We start from the raw sequence: 25,965 nt of genomic DNA, 5'->3' as shown, positions 1-25,965 counted from the left end.
TGCTCTCCAAGCTGTGGAAGCAGCAGGACGACAGTTATTATTAACCTGTGCGAGCCGACCGTCTCACGAAAAAATGGAAATGACGATCGAGCAACGTTACGCGATTAAGTTTTGTGCTAAACTGAAAAATCTCTTGAGGAAACTAAAAAAATGATTCGTGAGGCTTGCGGGGACTCTGCTCTGTCCTACTCACAAGTTTCGAGGTGATTACAGGCCTTAGGGGAGTTACAGGGGAGAGGTTCACGCCGGACAACACTCTGGGTGGCCGTCAACAAGCAAAACCGACAGCTATGTGGCTCGTGTTCGACAATTGTCGGACTCTGACCATCGATTTAGTACCGAGATGGTTGCCGATGAACTGAGCTTATTTACTATTGTGTTTCGCAATGTTACTCAAGAAAAAGAGTCATTAGGACGAGAAAAGATAGCTCCGCTACCTGACAACTCCATCACGACAACGCGCCTTGTCACAATGTGCTACAAGTTCGCGAGTTCCTGGCCAAACAACAGGTTCCAACGCTGACCTACCCCCCCCCCCCCTCCCAATAGTCCTGACGTCGCTCCAGCAGACTAAATTTTGCTCCCTCGGATTAAGGCAGCCCTGAAAGGAACCCGTTGTTCGTCCATAGAAGAGATCCAATCAGCCGCGACTAAGACCTTGCGAGTGGTCCCCGAATACGCCTTCCATGGCGCGTACCGGTCATGGCAGAGTCGCCGGAAAAAATGAGTAGAGGCCCAAGGAAAGTTATTTGAAGAATTTTAATTGTTTGTGCAAATCTATTCAATATATTACTTTCAAAAAATTATTTCAATTCTTTCGGGACGTACCATGTAATAATTCATCCTTTCATCATCTTTCAATTGAATGATACCTGGGTTACCTGAATTCATATCATGCTTATTATGCTGCATCATGACAGCTCATCTTTTTCGCAGCCTTTGTGATTTGGTCTATGTATTATTCCCTTGGTCATTCCCTCTCAACCTCTATTTTAATTTTCTGTATTTTCTTCAGAAATTCATTGTCTCTCGAGTCCCGATCCTTCTGGTGCTTATTTTCAGTAAAGTTGTGCGAATAGATTAAATGCTACATGTTTTTTTTGCAAGTGCACCTTCTGTGAGATTAATGGTTGAATCTTTATCATTAATGACTTTTTAGTCTAGTTGACGTGTTGCAAGGGCTTCTGCATTCCGATTACCCAGAGAGCTGCTTTGACGGGAGCAACGGTATTCCCTTCTGGTAGTCACCCATGCCACTTAGGTTTAAGAATAGGAGCTAGACGAAAGGTGGCCCGGGCAGCGTCTGCTCCACAGTGAGGCGGCTGCAAAGGCGCCAGTGGGGTGGCCGTTTGAGTGATGGTGTCGCGTTAAAAACGCTACTGAGAAATGTAAGGGGGAACCACTTCAATCAAATATCCCTTGCAACAATAACGGATATAGGTATTGGTATGAGTCCTGGAAACTACGGGATTTTACCCGCTGGGCTGTGTCGCGCCTGGCAACGGGAGAGGCAAGGCTTCCGCGATCGTCATCACATGAAATCCTTGTAAAGCGAAAGCGACAGCAGCACCACAGAAGAGAAATGTAGCAGTCAGAATACGGACTTACTTGGAATGTTAGAACGATGTTGAGATAAGGAGATTAGAGAATATAAAATGAGAGTTGGAGGAAGGAAATATGAGTAGAAATACGAGTATTAGGGCAGTGCGAGGTGTGATGGCAGATAGTAGGTGTTGCTGCAGAGATTGTAATAGAGTAATACAAAGTGGAGGGGAAGAGAGTTAGCAAGTGGACAAAAAGGTAGGAAGAGGCGTAGTAAACGTAGGAAAAATGAGTGATAGAGTTTTATTTCTTCTAATAAGATATTATAAGAAGTAAAAGCTGAATCAGAGAACGTGTTTATTCTTCAGGTCAACATGCTGCCAGGAATTCATAGGGAAGAAGAAGTCGATAGGGTATACGAGCAGTTAGAAGACATAATCGCAGATCCTCCAAGGGGGAAACATTTGGTAGATATGGAAGATTAGAATGCGATGATAGGCGAAGGAAGAGATGGTGATGAGGTGGGGGAATACGTTAGGAGCAAGGAATGATCGCAGGGAGAGAGAAATAGAGTTCTCCCGGAGGCAGGGTTGAATCACAAAAAACGATTGGTACAAACACCGTAATAAGTATGGTTATACATGAAAAATACCCGGTGATTTAGAACTGTATTAGTTAGACTACATTATGGTTAGGCAAAAATCTAGGAACAGCGTAATTAATTCGCACAGTTTCCCGGGAGCGGTTACAGAGCTGTGTAGCAAAGACATAGAGCCAACAAGCTTAGAAAGAAAAAACTTACTCGATATTGAGACAGAAAAAGCATTAAGGGAATTGAAATCAAATAAGGCCGTGAGGGTATACAAAATTCCCGCGGAACTACTTAAAAATTTAGGAAAAGTGAAAGGAAGGGTTTTTATGGACTAATGCGTAGCATTAAAAAAAACAAACACAGTTATCAACCCGAAGGTCTGTTTTGTAGGTAATGGTGGAGTTCGCCCAATACTCGTATTTAGCACGATATTCACATGCGAAATTCACAAATTAGAATAGGAGGACCAGTTCCTTTCCCTGTGCCGTCATAGCATTTATGAGGGAGGAATTTGACCGGAAGACTTCATCAGACCAGTTCCAGTTCCTATCCCAAAATGGGAAAGGCAGCGGTATGTGAGGAATACCGAACAATAAGCTAAGTGATTCTCAGGATCATCAAAAGAGGGTGGAGAACAGAGAAAATGAATAATTAGAAGATGATCAGTATGCGTACGGGAAGCGGAGAGGTACGCGTGATTCCATAGCAGCAATGAGGTCAATAATAGAGAGGACCATAGATAGAATACAATCAGAATGTATTTGTCGGTCTCAAATATTTCGAAAATTCCTTCAATAGAGGTAATTGGGTGGAATTTATGAATGTATTGCAGAAAATAGGAGTAGATTGGCGGGATAGGAGACTTATCCGCAACCTGTATATGTTGTAGACTGCTCAGGTGCGAGTGGCGGTAGGAGAGTTGGGATGGGCAGAGTTGGGAAGAGGGGTAAAACTATGGAGTCCATTATCACCTGTGCTGCTCAACGTATATGCGGAGGAAATGGTTAAATACACTTTGGAAGAACAGGTTGTAGGAATGCAATTTGGTGGAGATTCCATAAAATCAGTTTGGGTTTGCGGATGATCAAGCTTTAGTTAACCAACCAGCCAAGGGGTTGCAAGCATTACTGACCGCATTGGAAAGTCAGTGCGATAGGTATGGAATGAGAATAAACGTTAACAAAACAAAGGTAATGCGGTTTTCGAGAAGAAGAAAGAAAGGTGAAATATGTAAAAAAGAGTTCATTGATTTTAGCAGGTGAAACCGTTAACTTACCATATCTTGGAAGGATGTTGAGTAAAGATATCAAGTAACGGCTCGTTAAAACTTTGATATGGAGCGTAGAGTTACGTAAAGCGCGGAAACATGGTCATTGGAGCAGGATGATAGGCATAGATTGGAGGTTTTTGAAATGTGGATATGGAGATGGATGGGGAAGGTGAAGTGGGCAGAAAGGAAAACAAGGGAGGAAGTGCCAGGATTGGCGGGGTAGGAAAGAGGATTGATGAGATAAATCCAAAGGAGGCAGGAGAGATGGATGCCAAGCATTATGATTGGAAATTGGACGTTGAAGACAATGGTTGAGGGGTGAATGTTGATCAAAAGAGAAAGTAGTATGAATAAGATTGCCATGTTGGGCGATGCAAAGGGAGGAATGAAGTGTGCGGTACTAAATAGGGCTTATTGAAGCGTCGGATGTCAGGTTTTGCTTCGTTAGGAGAGGCATGTAAATGTATCGTTGTAACGTTGCATCGGCTATGTACATTCAAAATCTGCCTTAACCGCTAAAATACCAAGCATAACAATAAAAGTTTTAATAATTTTTACTAAAATAACCTCCCTGATTCCGGCGTTTTCCGGCCGTGTCGACAAAGGGCGTGTTGATTAGCAGTGGGGTGTTGGAGACTGTGATAGAGGGGAGAATGTTAGGCAAACGAGGAAAGGGAAGGAACAGGATAGGGATATTAGATGGTATGAAGGGAAGAAGGAAGTGCTCAGAGATGAAGAGGGACTTGATGTAGAGTAGGATGCTGGATTTTGTGTTTTGTTAGGAGTCACAAAATATTTATTTGGTAGTTGTGTCCATCCAAAAACCTACCTTAACCAGTAGATTATCTAATTATAATAATAATTGATATAACATGTGTATATGGCTATGAAACCTGGCATAAATGCATTAAGGGGTTCTTCAAAGATCTTTTAATATAATTCGAAGGGAAGAAATCCTCAAGGTTTTCGAAAGTAATATGAATAATAGATAATTTGTTACATTATTCATCGCGAATATTGCAATGATTCACCCTATTCATCGTAAGATGGATGTTTAGTTGGGGAAGTTTGAAATCATGATCTAATATGAACAATGACATAATTATAGCTATTATTGCCTCTTAAAAAGTAGTAAATTACCTTTCATTTTTAATTATGCACATGGGGGAACCAAATTTTGATGGTTGTCATAAACGATATTGTATAAAAATTATTGGGATTCTTCGAGGATTACCTCGATGTTTATTACCCAATGACTGTTTTGTTGATCATATATTCTAATTTATGTGGCCTTAATTTATATATGTTGACCATGGATATTATTGGTAGTCATTATCTTATCTATTCACGTCGATGAGATCATGAGGTCGCGAGCTTATATCCAAGGGTCTCGCTTGACAAAAAAAACAACTTTCTCATTTTCTTTTAACGACAATTAGACATGAATAATCTTCGTAATTATTGGAGGTCATCAATCCCGGTACGGTTGAATTATCTGTTGAATTAATTTTTCGTACCGATCCACCGTATTCGTTGTTTCAAAGCATTTGTTTGGTTACCGATGGAAAATGGAGTGGGTCTTGATTCAGATATGTTGATACTGTTTTATGTTACTTACTCAGTGAAAAATCTCACCACCAATATTATTATTGTTTGTGTACTTGTATCAAATACTCATGGAATTTAGCCCAGTGAAGAGATTAATTCAATTAAAACGTAACCCGAGATATAATTATTCTCGTGGCAGATCATTAAAAACTATTCTTTAAGAACGAAATGTATACATTAATTTTGAAATGTGGAAGGGGGAATTGGAATGCTTATTGTAGTCATGGTTGAAAGCAGTGAAAGTAAGAAGAGCACATACTACTTTCGAAACGAAGCTGTTAGAAAAAGTATTTAACCTAATGGAAATCGTACGTATTTTCAGTGCGTATGTTTATGGTTTTATACAAAGTGTTATTATTCTTCCTTTATACAAGAGCTAACGTTGCGATTGTGCGAAAGCTTTCGTGTTTCTTCTCAATCCTTTTGGAAAAATAAAGATCCCTGCTCACATTTCCGTGATCTTGCAGTTATAGAAGAAGGTTTGTTCCATTTACTTACTCAAACGTTCGAACGGATTCACGAGATTTAGTGGCCGCGACCTTAGGGTTACTTTTGCAAACAAGTAAAATCTAAGGTTTTAGAAATACGTTGATACACAGCGTTGTAGAGGCAAGAGGATGAACTTAGCCTGGCTGCTTTTGAGATTTGGGTTTTAAGAAGGGTGGAAAAAATAAAATGGACAGAAAAACAAACAAAGCTCAAATAAAACAAAAAAGTATGGTAGTGGGAGGGTTGAAGGTTATGGAAAGAAGGCAGAGAAAATGGATGAGGGGTATATTGAGTGGAAATGGGATTTCTATGAATTTGATATAGAGGGGAGAATATTGGGATATAAGAAATGATTAAGCATTCTGAGGAGAATGATGGGTGGCATAAATATGTGAGTAAAAATATTTGATTATTCCACGGTGGAGCATGTAATTTAGAAATACATAAGATCCAGGTCAGCCAACCATACTTTAAATGAGCATTTCGAATTTATGGACAAATCAGATGTACGAGTACAATCTTCAACTTAGTAGATAATGCATAGATTTATACCAGGATCAGCGAAATCATGACTAGCAATACAGAAATGAAGCAATTAACAAATTGAAATAAATAAACACCACGCAGAGCGGACACGATGAATAAAAATGTTAACACTTACAACTGAAGAAAATCATATCATTTGAAAAATATAGTTCAGTACAATTTATATAAAAGTGAGATTAGTAAGGTTTGGAAGTAAGAGATTCCAAAAGAAAGCATCTATATTAGCACAAACAGGAAAATGTTGCTACTATTTTGCGACGTTTTTGAAAGTTCAGTTTCGTGCTAGGCAGTGCTTAGCTCTGCTACGTCCCTGTGTTAATAAAAAATGTATTTTCACCGGTAGACTATCGTTAATAATCGGGATACGAAAGGCGATCTCATATTGTCATAGTCTCTGTCGACAAGATTTGTATAACTTATCATGTAACTACGAAAAGTACTACAAACAGAGGTCATTGCGGTCGACTTTCGACGGTTATGGGCCGATATCTACTTTTCGGAGCGATGATCCCAGCGTTTCACAATCCCCGATCCCCTTCAGCAAGGCGACCGATTCCACATTTCAATACGCAGAAGGAACCGTGAGTTCATGGTAAAAAATGTCTCTTTTGGGGTCACATTTATTCGTAAATTTCGGAACGAAGATGTAATATACGCCCACTTATCCCATTAACGTTCCTCCCGCGCTAAATTGGACGTAATAAACGAGTTAGCGATCCTGAAATTCTCTTGGGAACGCGTCCCTGAAAAATCGCCCACTGTCGCCCGGCTTGGCTCCTAAGCCACCTCCTCAATTTCACAACGCCTGCTTTTCCCGCGGCGCCCCGCCGACGAATGAAGTGTGTGTACACACGGCGAGACTCGAGGGAGAGGAGACCGGGAAAGATGGCGAGGGGGTACGGGAGGGGAAGAGGTCTGGGGTGGGGGTTGCGATCTTGCGACCCGCCCCTCCGCCGCCGCCTCAGCGCCGGCATAGATGTTTCACTTTCACCCGCAGCCAGCCAGTCTTCCGAAGATTCGGCCGCATGAGAGACGGAAGGCGGACGTTGTGGGCAAGAACGAACAAGCGATCCCGCACGGAACTTTGACGGCGCAGGCACAGGAGTGGACTGGCGGCAATCGCTGAACCCCTGCGAGAGACCCTCAAAAAACTTCCCTCCCTCCTTCCTATCCGTGAATCTAGGAGAGTCCGGGCCCTAAGACGGTGTGCCATCGTCCCTAACTCGTTAAACTTTTGACCGCTTTTTCCCCCTTTTCTGGTGAGTGAGAAAATCCACCTCGAAGGACACTATCGGCACCTGCAGCCTTTTTTCCTGGTGCGAGGAGAGAATAGTTCAATTCGGGCGTTGATATCTCCAGACTATTTTTCTTTCGTGAATCCGAATTGTGAAATTCCATCTGTCGTTGATATCTTCGCGAGCCGAAAATCATTTCAGGCGCCTACGTAGTGGAAGTGGTCGTTCTCTTCTTGGTAGGTTCATTATCAACTCAAAACGGAGCCATTGACAAAAAACTTTTACTTCCTTTCCACGGCCAGAGAAAAACACTTATCCAGACACCGAGCTTTCGGAGGGAGACATTTGCTCACACGAGGACGGGGCAGGTGAAAGATGCCGTGCGCCGAGCGTGTGGTTCCCGGCGAGGAGGACGTCGCTGTCAGTGAGGATGGAGGCGGCTGCAGGGAGGAGGCGTGGCAGAGTGCAATCCAAAGGCACCCATCAGTGAGGGAATGTGTCCTTCGAGCGAGGAAAATCCCGAGTGCCGAAGGCGTGAACGCGGTCACAGCGTGCGAAGAGGATAAGGAGAACGATGGTGGATCGACCGCAGATCAAGAGGCCGACACCGCCGCATTCGACGGCAAAGGTACATCCATGTGAATCGCTTTTTTCCCCTGAAAATTTTCGTGTGTTTACATAAAAAAAATAATGGTGGATGAGTATCTTCTGGAGTCATATAGCAACAGGGCTCTTCCTAACGAACGTTGTAATCCATACCCTCGCTAGAACCCCCAATTTACCAAGAAGCGACTCCCAATTGATCACGACTAATGCCTATTCAATAATATTTGCGTGCAAACTGCCCAGCGGCGTTGCTCGTACCATTCGTAAAAATTTCCCTCCATCTCGATGCTGTCGTTTCCCCTTTTGAGGAGTTGACTATTTACCCGATGAGTTTGCATCGTGATTGTGGCACATCAGGGACGTATATGGGAAGGTTAACGTGTAATGCTACATCACCTCCACTAAATGTCAAACGTGCTTCCATTTTTATAAGTTTTCAACCACTTTGTGTATATTAAATCTGCCTTCAACACCAGCTGAATCCGGCTGTAACTAACAGTTGCAATTTTCAGGATAATCCCCGAACGCAAATGAATGCAGCGGTGCCGGAAAACATACTAAATTAACAAAAAGTAGATCAAAACGTTTTTGTAACCGGTTTACCCATACTTACCAACATGTTTCAGGAATCAAGTCCTCGTAAACGAGTGCGGCACCAGGAGATGATGACTCGAGGTTGACGAACCTCGGGTATTAGTGTTTTTTCGGTGCAAATTTTTACATTAAAATTTTATTTTATTGCCAGGTTATCAAGTCTCTATGTCACATATAGTTCTTTTAATATTTTGTTACCAACTTTTTCTAAATTACGACATAAAATAAATTGGAAATGATAAAAACATCGAGTCGATATTGGCTCTATTTTCTAACTTTACAATGTATCACGTCTTTCCCCTGAAAATCTCGAATGTACCTACACTCACCACGTCATTTGTTTTTTTATTCTATCATACATTGGGTCAAAAAACTAGTATCGACTAAGAGCTAACCAACTAATCCAAAATTTAAAGGTTTTTTTGTCCTGTGGAGAATGGGTTCTTAGGCATTGATTTGGTGTTGACTAATGGAGGTATTCAATGTTGTGATATAAACTGAGCCGTTTTGCCCATTTTAACAGTGCACATGACCTCGCGGCTAACCAAAATTCTCTAGTGCTTAAGCTAAGTATTGAAGCCAAAATTCTCTTGACTTCATTATGTCCGAAGGTAGCAGGTATCAGCACTTATCATGTGTGAACATTTTCATGAATTCGAATCCTCGAAAATTTTATTCATGACTCTGTGGTTTGGTGTGAACGAATGATGAAACTTTCACTCTATTATAGCGATTTCTTTGGGGGAGAAAAGATCCTTCTTTTTCATATTTTAGCGAAAAAAAAATAATGTGCATTGAAATTTTCTGGAAATATTGAGAAGTGTTAGCCTGCCGACGGTGATGGACGTGGAATTCCTCGAATCCATGTCCTGACCCGAAAACGCGGATAAAAATGACCGATAACGGTTGCGGTTCTACGAGTAGTTTGGTTCGCCCTTTAGTAGCGGTCGTTCCACTTGACGGATGATTCGACGCCCTCATCCACATTTTCACGGAGAATATTCTTTGAGAAATATTGTCGATCCATAATTAATTTGATCATTGCGATGTATGAGATAGTAGATCCACTTTGCTTTTCATGCGTGGGTATGCAAATCCTTCCTTTAACGTCATTACGACACTTAAAGCCTTCTTGGCTGTGACCAGGAGTATTGCAGCATGCATTAAATCTCTCAGGCTAATTCGTACTCCATTTCCAGTAATATCGATATCTTACTTACTAATTTTATCAACACTTTATAACATTAAAATCGTTTACCATGTCGTCAAGTTTTGAGCATCTTGAGCTAGGTGAGCCTCACGACAGGCGTTTGCTCAAGCCGAGGCAAGTGCGAAGATATATGACCACAGAATTACTGAAAGAATAGTCATTATACATGTTATAAATAATTGGATATTTCATTGGCATATTTCCATTTTATGGTGCAGCCGCAAAGGAGCTGGCACCGTCGTGGTTTCCAGAGAGTCCTCGATTATTTGCATTTATTTACCCACCCGTTAAGAAGCCTAACGACAAGTGTAACTCATCGCGGCGTGTTTCGCAATCACTAAATGCTGTAGCATAACCTTGGAGTAGAAAAAATAGCGTGACCCTACCATCTTTTTCTTCAATAACCCGCAAAAATCTTATGGTTTAGAAATCTCTTCCATTCCACCGTAACGTGCTCGTGGTTTAAAGGCGAGACGACTCAGCGATTACCATTCATTTCAGACTCCAAGAGTCGTGTGCTTCCACAGCAAGAAAGTAGAGAGCAGTCGAAGGCCGTGACTTAAAAGCTATTATTTAGCTTACAATTTATTTAATTTAATTTAAAATTAAGAAATCTGTGCAAGGACTTTTAATGGCACCCCCCCCCCCACGAGCAAATGTGACAGGTAAGTAGTCGAAGGGCAAACTCTACGGAAAATATTTAGTGAGTTTTTGGTGGTAACCACTCCGCTGTTCGCATTACCTGTAAAAACTTCTTGCCTCACATTTACAGGTTCACGATACAATTTATGAGTCGTGGATTCATGCAATGCTCATGCACTGACTAGAGACTGAACAGAAACTATCTGCCGGTTAACCTTCATGCAGCTACATTTTATGGCACAAATATTACTATTGATGCAATTGGCACTTTAACATCCGGATTGAAAACTAATGAAGGCAAAATAATCCGGTGCATTTGTTCGAAAATTCTGTGCTCAAAACAAAAGGTTGAGGATTTGATTCGGCCCAGGAAACGAATATGTATTACGTACTAATCATTCTTCTATTACCAGACATCGCGGAACTATGCCAACCATTAGATTACTTGAAATCTAATCGTTCTCACGGCTTAAATAAATTAGGTATTGCTTTAGGTTTCATACAATTTTATCTAGTTCGGTTCCCTACCGTTTACGTAGTTCCAGGTTTTTATTACCTGTAAAAACCACTGTAAATACATTGCCGTGGATTTCTACATCATTGGTTCACAATTTTAACCCTTGTAGCCCTAGACTATTTCTTTTACCGGCTCCTAAAATTATCTTAACTCTTTGGTGTCGTGCAGAATTTACAAATATTTCCCTCCTCTCTTCAACGCCAACCTAATAATTTCCTTTCCGCAACAGTGGAGGGGCAAGTGGAAGGCAGGAGGGGCAAGCGGAAAGCAAAGAGAAGGGGAAAGCTCCGGCGATAACGATTAGGTGTACGCATTGAAGAGATTTCGTTCGAAGAGATAATGCCGAAATACCAGACTGAACGCGCTCCGAGGCTCAACGCATGTCGGTAATCGATCCGTCGGTATATGTATGCACCCCTGCGTGCCTACATGAGTTCATTTAATTCGCTTCATGATTGCCTTACGCCTCTCGCTAGCTTCATTATTAACTCCGCCTCATCATCGGCAATAATTATCAAACCAAGAATTATTTTGTATCAGCTCTCTCCAAATTATCTTCTTCCTTTCCAGCCCCATCACTATCTCAAAGTTACTTGCATTTTACATCACTTTTCTCGTAGTTCATCCTTCCACTGCAATTCCTCTCTTCTACGATTACTTCAGTTATTCTCTTCAGTCAGCTTTCGTGCCACCATATAAGTCTAAGTTTCCCTGTTTTTTTGTCCACATAGCCTTTTGCCCTCACCAAAGCTTTTGGGTACTTCTTGATTTTTTGAAGTGAAATAAAATTATCGACTAAATTCCATAAAGTTACCCCGGAGACAACAAATTTTACTCCTTGATTTGTTCATCAGTCAATGCAGTTCATTTTCATCGTTCTTTTCTGAGTAAAAATATTTACATTTCGCCAAACCTTCTTTTCTATCTTGTCATTATGGTCTTTAAGATTCACATCTATGTAAAAATAGACTCCATGTTAAGGTTTCAATAAATCGCTCAAATTTCACCCAACATTTCTCATTTATTCATCGTCTATAGACAGCTTCTTCTCCCCATTCTTCTCGGAAGCCTTCAATAAGTTGATCCTTTAAGGCCAGCTTTCGGAAACAAACAAATCAAGGATTCGAATCACATCGCTTGACATTTTTATCTCCTTACTCCACGTCTACGCACGAGAATCTTGAACGTCGATCTCCTTCCTCTCTCCGTAAAAATTACCCACGGCTACCTCAAGGGAATCATGAGCAATGCGCCGGACATGCCCTTGCCTCCGCGGTATATTGAGCGTGATTGCGCGTAATCTGGGCGAGAAGAGCGTTCATTTTTTCTTCGATTCTTCGCAACGAGGTGGTGGTACGCGACCACGGTTTTCCGGCGCCCTCCATATGATGGGTGGAGAACGCGGCGTGTAGGTGGGGATAATTAGAGCGTTTGCTCCCTCTCCATTCGAGGCTGACCTTTGCACGCTAAATACGGAGAACCGAAAGCGATTTGGCGAAGAACTTTTCTCCCCTTGAACGAAGAGCGATTGGAAGCTCCCCCTCACTTTGTCCTCCCCCGCCGTGAAATACCTCCGGGGCGCGAAACCCGAATGCAACTCGTCGCTGTTTTCGTGTGTTCGAATATTCGGACAAGAGAGGATTAAGACGTGTAATCATATTCATGATTGAAGCGTGCAAGCGGCATATACGTACTCATCACAGAGTTGAGATGAGAGGACCTGCCCTTCGTTTATATATATATATATATATAAATAATATATATTTTATATATATATATATATATATATATATATATATATATATATATATATATATATATATATATATAACAAGTCTTACTTGAAGAAGGCCGAAAGCTCAAACATTTTACCGCGTGAGTGTCCTTTTAAATGTTACTATTTTATTTGTGTTCTATTGTGTCGGCCCATTATTATACTGCTCTTGTGAGTGTTTCCGTATGATCGATATATATATATATATATATATATAAAACACAGATGTAGATTTTTAGAATATAGAGACACAAAGAAAGGACACTCACAATTTGTTATTTTACGTTTCGACAGCACGGCTGTCGTCTTCAGAATGGCGTTCTCGGGGAAGAGCGGAGAGGATGTGCGGGGGAGAGGTGGGGGAAGGAGAGGTAAAGGGACCAATAGGAAATGAACAAGGGGGTGGGGGGGATATGTAGGCAGCCAATTGATGCATTCAGTGGGCTTGGTTCAGCCCGGGCGGTTTGAATGATTGGGCCACCCAGATATGCGCCAATGCTATATTTTTTTTTTTAAGTAATCTACCGGTTAAGGTAGGTTTTTGGACTGACACAACTACCAAACAAATATTTTATTACTCCTAACAAAACACAAAATCAATCATCCTACTCTATATCAGGTCCCTCTTCAACTCTGAGTACTTCCTTCCTCCCTTCATCCCGTCCAACAACCCTATCCTGTTCCTTCCCTTGCCTCTTTTGCCCAACATTCTACCCTCTATCACAGTCTTCAACATCCCACTGCCGGTCAACACCCCCTTCATCCACTTTTCCTGCCTCCATAGGATTGCTCCCAACTAACCCCTCTCTTCGCCCACCATACCAAGTACTTCCTCATTTGTTTTCTTCTCTGTCCATTTCACCTTCTCCATTCTTCTCCACACCCACATTTCAAAAGCCTCCAATCTACGTCTATCCTCCTGCTTCAACGACCACGTTTCCGCTCCGTACATAGCTACGCTCCATATCAAAGTTTTTACGAGTCTTTTCTTAACATCCTTACTCAAAGTCCCTGTCATCAACTCCCTCCTCCTTGTGAAAGCCTCTTTGCCTAGCGCAATTCTTCTCCTTACGTCCCTACTACTTTGACCGTGTTGGTCCAAAACACTACCGAGATACGTAAACTGTTCTACCTGCTCTAGCTTTTGCCCTCCTATTTTAATGTTAAGCTTGGCCTTTTTCTTTCTAGAAAATCGCATAACCTTTGTTTTATTAATATTGATTCTCATCCCATACCTGTCGCACTGAATTTCCAATTCACTAAGCAATGCTTGCAGCCCCTTGGCTGACTGACAAACTAAAGCCTGGTCATCAGCAAACCTAACTGATTTTACGACTTCCCCGCCCACTTTCATTCCTACCTCGAGTTCTTCCCATGCCTCTTTGATCATTTCCTCTGCATACAGGTTGAACAGCAACGGTGATAATGGGCAACCCTGCCTCACACCCCTTCCTAACACTGCCCATCCTGACTCCCCGTTTCCCACCCTCACCTGGGCAGTCTGAGACATGTACAGATTGCGGATTAGCCTCCTTTCCCTCCAATCTATTCCTATTTTCTGCAATATACTCATTAGTTTTTCCCAATTTACTCTATCAAACGCTTTTTCGAAATCTACGAAACAGGCAAATACCTCCTGGTTGTGTTCTATATTCCTCTCGATCAATAATCTCATTACTTCAATGGCATCACGCGTACCTCTCCCCTTCCTAAACCCAAACTGATCATCCCCTAAGTAATCATTTGCCCTACTCTCTATCCTTTTGTTTATGATCCTGAGAACAACCTTAGCTGCGTGGGATATCAAACTAATTGTCCTATAGTCCTCACATGACGTGGCCTTTACCTTTTTCGGAATCGGAACTAAAACTGCTCTCACAAAGTCTTCCGGCCAGATTCCCTCCTCATAAATACTACGGATCAGCCCATATAGCCTCTTCCTCCCACATTTTCCCAAGCATTTCAAAAGTTCCACGGGAATGTTATCTACCCCCACGGCCTTATTTAGTTTCATCTCCCTTAATGCCCTTTCTATCTCATTGTCTAGTATGCCTGGACCTAAGCTATCTTCCTCTACGTCATGTTCCTTTTCAATGTCTAACTTTGTTGGTCTAAGCTCTTTACTATACAGGTCTTCTACATATTCCTTCCATCTCTCTTGGATCTTTCCTGCGTCAACTATTACCTTACCGGCCTTATCTCTAACTGCTACCGTTGATCTCCCTTTCTTACTTCCCGATAAAGATTTAACTATGCTGTAAAGCGCACCGATTTCCCCCTTCCTCTGCAGACTTTCCATATTCTCGCACTGCGTCTTCCACCATGCTTCCTTTGCTTTATTTGTTGCCCGCCTCAATTTATTGTTCAATTCTTTGTACTTCATTTTGCCTAATTCTGTATTTATATTCTTCCATTTTCGCCGCTCATCCATTTTTGTAATCATCTCATCCGTGATCAATGGTTTACGAGTCCTTTTAGCGTTAACGGTTCCAATAGTGTCTTTTGCCGCTTTAGACAACCCTTTTTTGATACATTCCCATTTTTCTTCAATAGTACTTAGCTCTTTACCGTCCTCCATGATTTTCTCTATCGCCTGTTTGTATTCCTTTCTTTTCAACCCATTTAATGCTTCTACATTCCATCTTCTAACTCGCCGCCCCTGCCTTATCTTTTTAAAACGTACGCTACATTTCATAACAACTAAATTGTGGTCTGAGTCCGCATCCGCTCCCGGGAAGCTGTGGGAATTTATCACACTGTTCCTAAACCTGTGTCTAACCAGGATATAATCTAGCTGATACCTTTCTGAGTCACCTGGCATTTTCCATGTATACCTGCGTCTTTTGTGGTGTCTGAACCAAGTGTTGGTGATGACTAACCCCTGTCTCCTGCAGAACTCAACTGCTTTCTCCCCGCGGTCATTCCTCGTGCCTAAACCGTAGTCCCCCACCTCATCACCATCTCTTTCTTCGCCTACTGTCGCATTCCAATCCCCCATCACTATCAAATGTTTCCCTGCAGGAACACATGCAATCATGTCCTCTAACTGATCGTATATCCTATCGACCTCTTCTTCCTTATGGTTGCTCGGTGGCATGTATACCTGAATAATAACTAAGTTCGTCGGTTCTGCTTTTATCTCCACTAGTAGTATTCTATCCGTTACCTGCTCTATGTTGACTACGCTTCTTCCTACCTCTTCATTTAATACTATGGCGACCCCTCGTTGGCTCTCGTCCCCACCGCTGTATATTATTCTATACTTATCACTCCAGTAATCCCCGCTATCTTTCCATCTCACCTCGCATAGACCTAAAATATCTATATTTCCCCTTTCCATCTCTCGCTTAACATTCTCCAATTTCCCCGTCCTCATCATTGTCCTAACATTCCACGTTCCTATTCTAACTAATTTGGTCTTCTTCTCATGCGTCTTCTGTCCTGCTGCTGCTGGTTTTCCCTTGCAAGGGTTTCGTGGGATGACGACCGCGGAAGCCTTGCCTCCTTCGCTGCCGGGCACGACACACGGCCGATTGGGCCGAGCCCCGTGGTTGCCAGGACTCAAAATATCTCTATTGTCCATCACATTGTTCTTGGGAATGATAATTGAGGTGGTTTCCCGTTGCCTTCCTCAATAGTGTTTTTAACGTGACACCATCACTTACTGGCCGCCCCACTGGGGTCAGACGCCATTGTAGCCGCCTCACTGAGGAACAGACGCTGCGTGGACTACCTTTCGTCTGGCTCCTAACCTTCGACCTATCTGGCATGGGTGACCCTACCAGGAGCAATAATTATTACTCCCGCCAGCACAGCTCTAGGGGTCATCGGAACGCACAAGCCCTTCCACCACGTCAAGGTTGTAGTCCGGGGAGGGATATATATATATATATATATATATATATATATATATATATATATAATTAATATTATTAGGTAATCTACCGGTTAAGGTAGGTTTTTGAATGGGCACAGCTATTAAATACATATTTTGTTACTCCTAACAAAATACAAAATCAAGTATCCTACTCTAAATCAGGTCCCTCTTCATCTCTGAGTACTTTCTTCCTCCCTTCATCCCGTCCAACATCCCTATCCTGTTCCTTCCCTTTCCTCGTTTGCCCAACATTCTCCCCTCTATCACAGTCTCCAACATCCCACTACCGATCAATACGCCCTTCATCCATTCCTGTCTCCATAGGATTACTCTGTCCATTTCACCTTCTCCATTCTTCTCCACACCCACATTTCAAAAGCCTCCAGTCTATGTCTATCCTCCTGTTTCAATGACCACGTTTCCGCGCCGTACATAGCTACGCTCCATATCAAAGTTTTAACGAGTCTTTTCTTAATATCCTTACTCAACGTTCGTGTCATCAACTCCCTCCTCCTTGTGAAAGCCTCTTTACCTAGCGCAATTCTGCTCCTTATGTCTATACTACTTTGACCGTGTTGGTCCAAAACACTACCGAGATACGTAAACTGTTCTACCTGCTCTAGTTTTTACCCTCCTATTTTAATGTTTAGCTTAGCCTTTTTCTTTCTAGAAAATCGCATAACCTTTGTTTTATTAATATTGATTCTCATCCCATACCTGTCGCACTGAATTTCCAATTCACTCAGCAATGCTTGCAACCCCTTGGCTGACTGACAAACTAAAGCTTGGTCATCAGCAAAGCTAACTGATTTTACGAATTGCCCGCCCAGTTTCATTCCCACTTCCAGTTCTTCCCATGCCTCTTTAATCATTTTCTCTGCATACAGGTTGAACAGCAACGGTGATAATGGACAACCCTACCTTACACCTCTTCCTAACACTGCCCATCCTGACTTCCCGTTCTCCACCCGCACCTGAGCCGTCTGAGACATGTACAGGTTGCGGATTAGCCTCCTTTCCCTCCAATCTATTCCTATTTTCTGCAATATACTCATTAGTTTTTCCCAATTCACCCTATCAAACGCTTTTTCGAAATCTACGAAACAGGCAAATACCTCCTGGTTGTGTTTTATATTCCTCTCTATTAATAATCTCATTACTACGATGGCATCACGCGTACCTCTTCCCTTCCTAAACCCAAACTGATCATCCCCTAAGTAATTATTCCAGATTCCTTCCTCATAGATACTACGAATCAATCCATATAGCCTCTTCCTCCCACATTTTCCTAAACATTTCAATAGTCCCGCGGGAATTTTATCCACCCCCACGGCCTTATTTAGTTTCATCTCCCTTAATGACCAAAAATATATACAAACCATAAACACAGCAATCAACCCGAAGGTCGGTTTGGTAGATGATATATATATATATATATATATATATATATATATATATATATATATATATATATATATATATATATATATATATATATATATATATATGAACGCAGAGAAACACACAAAAAAAATGGGGTCCTGGTGTTGGACGGAGCCGTTATGGGACCGGGAATATAAGGCACCAACTCGCGAGATGCGTTCGTTCACTCGAGTTAATGTCGAAACTGATGTCGGGGTCTGGGCGCTAGCAGATTTCATCGCTATCCTGGGGGTCCTCTTGCTGGTCGCTATCGATACCGGTATCACTTTTGTTACTTTCGTCGCCGGACGCCGGGATCCTGAAAGCATCATTGGGAATCTGATGAGGTGGTTCAGCGGAGGTTCTGCTCTTCCTCGGGCAAGTAATCACGTTCTAGAAGAATGGCAGTATTAATGACTATGGTCCCTTTCTCGGCCTCCTTGTCGGGGACCGGGGTGGGGCCGGGAGTTAGAGTTGGAATCACTGGGATAATTACAGTAACTTTCTGGGTACGTCTAGGGCTATCCTGATTCCTTCGGTCCACCTCTAGGTTGATACTGCCAATAATACCCTACCACAGTTGTGGAGTAGTTTCTTGACCGATTCTGGTAGGTCAGGGATTCTGCGGCCATTACTAAGATTAGATCTAATTCATGGATATCACACGCTTTAAACTCAGGTTAGACATTATGAAATATGAGTGACAATAATAATTGTAGTAACTCATGCTCGTTCGGATGTTCGATTCTGGATGCTGACGTAGGTGCTAGATCCTCCCAATATGGTGTATGGGGGACAGCGGATTGAGGGTGCATCTCACTGATGGCCTGCATGAGTTTTATCGATTGCGAGAGTTGCTGTAACTGCTACTGAATCTCTATGTTGCTATCGCAGATGTTGGCTATTTCTTTGATAGTGATAAGGTGAGTAGTTCAAGGTCATGGCCTCATCTTCATACAAGTCCTGCGATCGCGTCTTCGGGCAATCTTCATCAGGGATCCGAAAATAGGAGATCTACATTTACACATTCACACGGCGTGATTGAAAATGCACACTCATACAGCGTAATATCACATAACGTTGGAAAAAATCAGGAGAGAAGTATATAAATTAGATAGCACAGGCTATCACTCAGAACAGACACAGAAAGAACTCACAAATGGGTTACGATCTGTTAATGTGAGTGTCCTTTTCTGTGTGTCTATGTTTTGTATGTTCGCCCATACCGCCTGATTTCTACGTCCATTTATAATTTATGTATCTTGTACTTGGTGGGTGGCCCCTTCAAGAATAAATGCCAAATAAAAACCAATAGCTTTCAATTTCCGGTGTTTGTTCAACAACCTTCTTACTCAATCTACTCGTATATACAGGTATATACAGGTATACTATATACCTGTATATCATCGGTAAGCTGCCGCCTCAGGTAGGTTTCAGATGGACAAAAGCTACCTAACGGTATTTCGACAATTCTTTTGCCTATATAAAAAAAACTACCTGACATCCCATCCGTTTCACTAAACCCCTCTTCAATTCCAAAAACTTCCTTCCTCCCATCATTCCAGCCAGCATGCCTATCCCATTCCTTCCCCTTCTTCGCTTGTCTAATATTCTCCCCTTTATCAGTCTTCAACATACAATTGCCTGATCGATGTGCTCTAAATCCATCTTTCTGCCTCCTTTACTTTCTCCCACCATTTCTCTCTACATTACTCCTCCCCCTTCCACCCTGCTTAGTATATCTTCCTTTATTTTCCTTTCTGTCCACTTTACCTTATCCACTCCTTATCCACACCCACATTTCAAAAACCTCCATTCTAAGCCCATTGTCCTGCTTCAATGACAATGTTTCTGCGCTGTACAAAGCCGCGCTCTATTTCAAGTTTTGACGTGCCTTTTCTGAACATCCTTACTCAACGTCCATAACATCAAATCTCTCCTCCACGAGAAAGCTTTTTAGCCTAATGTCCCTACTATTTAGACCATTTTGTTCCAGAACACTTCCGAGATAGTTAATCTGTTTCGCCTACTCTAGTTTACAAACTCCTGTTTTAATATTTAATCTCGCCTTTCTCTTTCACGAAAACCGCATATTATTTGTTTTGTAACACCAGCTGTCAACTAGCGTGTCCCATCTCACCGGAGTCAGGAACCCAGAAGGGGGGAGGGTGGTGCCGCGATGGAAAAGACGGTGAGTCGAGAGTCGTCGTTTTTGCTCTCCGCTCCAGGCATGGTTGAACGAAAGCGAGAATACTGATTTAACCGCCACTACGAACCATCACTCGGGGAAGATCTGGCACCCGCTGGGACGAGATGTATGTGCCCTCGATGCACTTAGCATTCGTACACAGAGTAACAAAAATATGGTGGCGAGCATGAAAAGGGAGCACGTTCTCAATGTACCAAAATCTTCGGAATTCAAAGGTGCCTTGTGGACTTCCCTTAGTTGATGTAATAAAATAAGACACAACCACATTCATGACATCAAGTAAAAGAGGGAGACTAGAGAAGAAACACATTTGGAGCAACTAGAAAGTAGAAAATATCAATCCATAGTTTAGATCGTTGATGTTGCCACAAACTCATTAAAATAATTTCTGAAAATACCATTTCCCAATCTTTTTAAAGTGGCGAAGGATTCACGTAACGATTATTTCCATTTATGCTAACAGTTAAAATATAAATGTTAAAATATTCTGACATTAGGTGATTATTACAGCGTTTCCCAAGAAACGGTTAAACTATTAATGTGACCACAAATGTCTAGGGGGTAATTATTTCAGTTATATTAATGGTCCTGTAAATTTAAATTCTACTTGGGTTGTCACATGTCTTAATTTTGTGCCTAGAACAAAAAGAGAACGAAGTTAAACTCTTAAATTCCACATGGTCAAAATTTTGATCCTCTAAATGGTTACGTTTTTCTTAAGTATTCTTTCAAGTTAACAGCATGAGTGGGGAGGATTTAAGAAAATTAGGAGCACTTTCGTTAACCTTTATAATTCATGTTTCGCTAAAAGGACGACACCATTGCCAATAAGGGCAGTAAATGCGTACTTGGGTACTCCAGTACGAAGAAAGGTGATCGTTACTTCAACGGTCTGATAGGCTCGTCTAATATTGCCTTCAGTTTTCATGAAGATTGTTTTGTGGAGGGTTTCGCCAACCGAGAAAGGATTCGCCGCTGTTTAGCAACGCGTTACGACTGTCGATCGCGGTAATGCCCATTGATTACTCTTGTTCTTTGGCCGGAAGTCTTGGCGGATTGCCATTGGTGTCCGCGCTCCGTCGAACTCATAAGACCTATGGACGAGGCACCGCCGACGGTGGGTGGAGACCGTTCACGTTCCACGCGGCTGCAGGCAGCGACCGGGCATGCGGGGCTGAGTTATGGGCCTCCTTCCTTCCCGCCCTCTCGGTTGGTTCAGCCACCCCGAAACAAAAGTGGGAGGAGCGGCCATTCAACGTAACGTTATTTTTCCCTGGCTCCCTAGTCCCATTAACGTTGTCCCGTTTTGTGTGAGAAACGTGTCGACATTTCATCCCATTGCAGTATTATCCTTGTGCCCGATTTTTTTGCAGATGGCCGATACTCCGACGTAAATAGTTCGAAGGAAAACGGTGAGATTTGGGATGTAGGTCGCATTTTGTCGCAAATTTCTGATACCGGTCTTTATCATTTGTCGTGGTCGGCGATAAAATCGATTATCTAATGGCATTTCTGGTTGGTTTGTATTAATTGTTTCAATTGTCCAGTCCTGTCTCTCCAAGAATCGATGAATTTTACATTTCCAGTTTGAGGCCACGCCATCAAAGAATTTCTCTTTTCAAAATTTGTATCATTGAGTGAACATGCGAAAATACACTCAAATCTTCAAACATGTATTTCCGTGTTTCCATTGATTTTGTGATTTGATGATTTGGTTACTAAACATAGCACACTCTCCTATCTACCGACCCGTCCGTTTATTTATAAATCTTCTTTACAATTGCCAGGAAACGTTAATACCAATGCTCTGAAGGAGGTTTATAAATTAACCCATACGGTCGAAATGCAAGGTATGTTGTAATTTTCGACCAAATCCTCCAAACTCAAAATAGACATTCTTTAATTTGAGGTGAACAGCGGAATTAATATTTAATTTTTTCCACAGTTGAAAAATCCAATTGCACTCGGTTCTATTTTGAGATCGTTGTTGATTAATGGGTGCTTCTCTTCTATTTATCAGCTACGAGATATAAATTCGGGTTGTAATTGGTGCGGGGTCGCGTTGAGGAACCCCTATAATGCATTTCTCCACCCGTTTGAAATAGCACTAAGTACTGCGAGGCAACGCTCCACTAAGGTTGGCAATGTTGCAATTAAAAAAGGGTGATAAAGAAATAAGATCACAAAATATCAACCCGATTTTCATTTATAAATAGACGGTTGAAAGCTGTTTCCTGGTGAACTTTATCCTATAAGCCTGAAATCATTTAGGAGTAAATGCTTAACATACTTCGAACAAAATTAATTCCCCGGTTGTCATTCATGAATGCATGCCAACTTCCTTGACTCATGAATGTTATTTCATTTATTATACTCTGTTTTGCTGATGACCTTTTTTCTTGTACTTTGTCACCCGGCTTACGGCTTGCATGCCCATTCGCCTTTTAAATCAGTAAATAAATCAATGCGATGTCGTAGGCAGCGACGACCAAAGACGCCGTTTTGGTTGTCTCAAATGCTGAACCGGTTATTTTGGAAAGCTTACATCCTGGAATCGACGCGGTTGCTAAGATACCACTCGCCCCATTAGATAGTTTTTGGGAAAATTTTTATCTATCCACAAATGAATGCACTTTTGGTTTATCTTGTCTGCCTCGTTAGCAGGAAAATAATTTGATAATATGTGATCTGTTGGCCTATTAAGTGAAATTCGGGCTGTTTGGCTTCTTTTGGGTAATCGACATCAAATTATTGCGATCGGTATCAACAGCCAAAAAGTCCGGAGTGACGAACACGGAACTGCAAGCTTCCTAGCCGATAGCCTCATGGGAAGAGCTTTTATTTTTTTTTTGGAGATTTATTTTTTCAACTTTTACATGCATTCAGTTACATATCCAAATTAGTTGCGTAATATTATTTCACTTACAACGATGTAATAACATTTGATTTTTCATGACTGGGTCAGGTATAGTTAGATATCAAGCATAATTTGTTTTAATATTGTTCTACTATTTTGGTTGTATAGCTGCAGTTCTACATTAATGCGAAATGCTTTAAATTTGAACATAAACGACCTTTTCACTCGAGTATTTCCGGACTGTAGCATCAGTGCGTGCGAATGAAGTGCAACCAGAAGAAATGCGATCCATAAAGCTGCACTCGTGTCATTTTATACAGTAATCCATTCTATGAATGTCTAGTGCGTGAAATTGACGCCGGCGCTTCTTCACCAGATCTTTTGTGTAACATGAATACATGTAGAGAGTATCGGCGTATCTCGATCGAGGAATCCATCTGTGTTCCGACGAAGGGATCAATACGTACGGATGCATCCGGGCAGTGCCAGGAGGTGGATATTTGCTTCTTTGGCTGGCTGCGTCGCCTTTCATTTGTGTGCCCGCTCTCACATAAGTGTTCCTGACCCAATAGCTCAACGTCGCCCCGCTCTCCCATAATGGGGTTTATCTCCTCGCCGGAGAAAGTTTTCCAACTCTCTCCCTCTCTCTTTGTATTTCCTAGTATGCTGGGGTACTTTCGCCCACCGTCTGCTTAACCCGCCGGACAAATGGATTTCCGAGCTCCTATGCACGCGTTGCATCGCGAACCACGCGCGCCGCCGTCGGTCGGAAGGAAACTGCGCAATGCATAGGGGGGCTTCCCAGAGAGCCTTGGGGTGTGGGCACGGTAGAATGCATGGCCGAATCACTTCTACTGTGCGAGGCAAAGCAAACCTAGGTTTTACCAATGTCAACCAATATTCCCGCAATGTTCTACATACTATTCTGAAAACAATCCTCAATTCGATAGACATATTACTCGTACATTACTCACCGCATGTCCTACCTTATGCTTATTACGTGCGATATGAGGTGGAGGGTATATGAACATTAATACGTCGATAGTTTATTTTATACTCGAATCAAGCAATAATTAAACTCTGCGTTCTTTACGCTTATTACTAGTTTGATCCGGAAAATTCATTCGAGATAATCGTACTCACTCGCATGGCGACGAGGGCGGTAATAGTTCCATTCAGATATCGAACTCGATCGTGGTTGATATTGAACTAGTGTCGGTAGTGTGACATGCGTTAAAGTCGATTTTATAATTGGATGCCTATGTGAGTTAATCACTATACGTTATCACCGCCTTCCACTTCTATCCACCACAAAGGTGCAGGGCCCGGGGTGTTAGGACACCCAGTACGCCAAGAGGAAACGTGCACTTCGAGAGGTTATACCCATGGGAGATGATATCAGTGGCAATGAGTGAAGTTAGTGTTTTTAAGATCATCGTTATAGTACTGATTTTATCTGATCGCTCTATTTGGAAATATATTGCAGGATAACCAGTCAGGAAAGCTTCTCTAGTGCCTGTTTAACTCGTTTATTGCTGTGATATAAGTAATAGCTGCTTCTTGACGAAAATTAAAATATATTAGTTTTCCGCGCCGGTAACTCACCCCACCGAGAGTAGACATGATACCCTTCAGTCTTGTTTTATTGAAAAAAATAATTTTTGGATAGGCAAATAAAGCTTGTGCTAACAGGTGACGTGAACTGAAGTTTTCTCTAAAATATCCGTAAACATTTTCTTACACTGTAAGATGTGAATGTGACATTACATTTTCTATAAAAAAACAGGTTCTGACATACGTGAAAACATGTTATTCAAATGCTGCTGTGAAAAGAACCCTTCTCGCCCTTTGCCTTCTTCAAATTGAAAGTTAATCCTAAGTTCGTGGAGTTATACGGCATTTATGCCAATCGGAATGTCGATATATCGTAATATCATTACCCTTAGCATTTACGATGAATTTTATTCGCGACTTGCAATAACTCTGACGTGGACGATTCCAGACGTTGTGGCTAACCATTGTGCCAAGTTTCACGATACTGAGGAATGAATATTATGTTATTTCATTGAGTGCAGCGTCATTGTGGTGCGAATCTCTTCCTTGTCCTTTGGTTAGCACTGACTTGCGAAAATGGATGGAGCAATCCGAGTATCCGGGAACAGCATCATTCTTCCCGTCATTTTAAGATGTTAGCTAGTCCTTCCAAAGCCAGGTTAAGCGAAAAAGTTGAATGAGGATGTTCGGAGCGATTACTGATATTCGAATGGAGAATATAAAAAGTAGTGACGTAACCTATTATATCCTCTTCGAAACAGCCAGTCATTTAAGTTTATACTGTAATTTTCAAGGGTCCATACTTGCTGCACCTTCCAGTTTCCATGCCAACAATAAATATCACCCGAATATGCCGTATGTTGTTAGAAACTGTTATCGATGTTTTCAATAAAATCTCTGAGATATTGAACGGAGGAGGAAATTGAGACTATCACAAAATTTATTTATTATCAAGCGGAAATTATCAAGCTATTTAGAAAACCATTGGAATGAGTCGTGGGAAGAGTTCAAGCTGTCCTTGAAAAATTGCCCATTTAAATAATTTAATAAAGAATGTTTATTAGACCTCATTAATCTAACGGATGGATGGTTTGATGGTCGAGGGTGTAGCTCACCTTGTACTCAGCCCTAAGGCGTGAGAAGTACACACATTCAGAGGAGGGGGGGTCAGTTTGCAATACCGCTTGCGTTTTCCCACGATGTTCTGGTGCAGAAAAAATATCACACTATTAATTGCATCGAGATCGAGGTGTAAAGAGAGAATTAATTCTTCCTCGCTGAGGAGGCAGAAAGATCATAAATGCACATAGTTAAACGATTGCCGGAGAAAAATAATAAGGTGAACTCTTTTAAAGAGGAACTGTCAACAAAATTAGGAACAAGACTAATGGGTACATTAGCAATTTCGATGTTATCTCTTA

General features: G+C 41.8%; 1 protein-coding gene across 1 annotated transcript in view; it reads left to right on the top strand.

The window, feature by feature from the left end:
• Nucleotides 1-7,066: 7,066 nt before the first annotated feature.
• Nucleotides 7,067-25,965, top strand: part of LOC139696379 (uncharacterized) — a 102,051-nt gene continuing 83,152 nt past the window's right edge. The window contains exon 1 of the mRNA XM_071595127.1: nucleotides 7,067-7,910. Coding sequence (XP_071451228.1) covers nucleotides 7,658-7,910 — 253 coding nt within the window. The 5' untranslated portion in view covers nucleotides 7,067-7,657. The remainder of the gene's footprint in view (nucleotides 7,911-25,965) is intronic.

The sequence above is a fragment of the Hetaerina americana genome, unplaced genomic scaffold (assembly GCF_022747635.1).
Source record: "Hetaerina americana unplaced genomic scaffold, ioHetAmer1.1.p SCAF_7, whole genome shotgun sequence".
NCBI classification, from domain to species: domain Eukaryota; kingdom Metazoa; phylum Arthropoda; class Insecta; order Odonata; family Calopterygidae; genus Hetaerina; species Hetaerina americana.
Note: the sequence above shows the minus strand (reverse complement) of the source record. Positions and strands in the feature narration are given on the sequence as shown.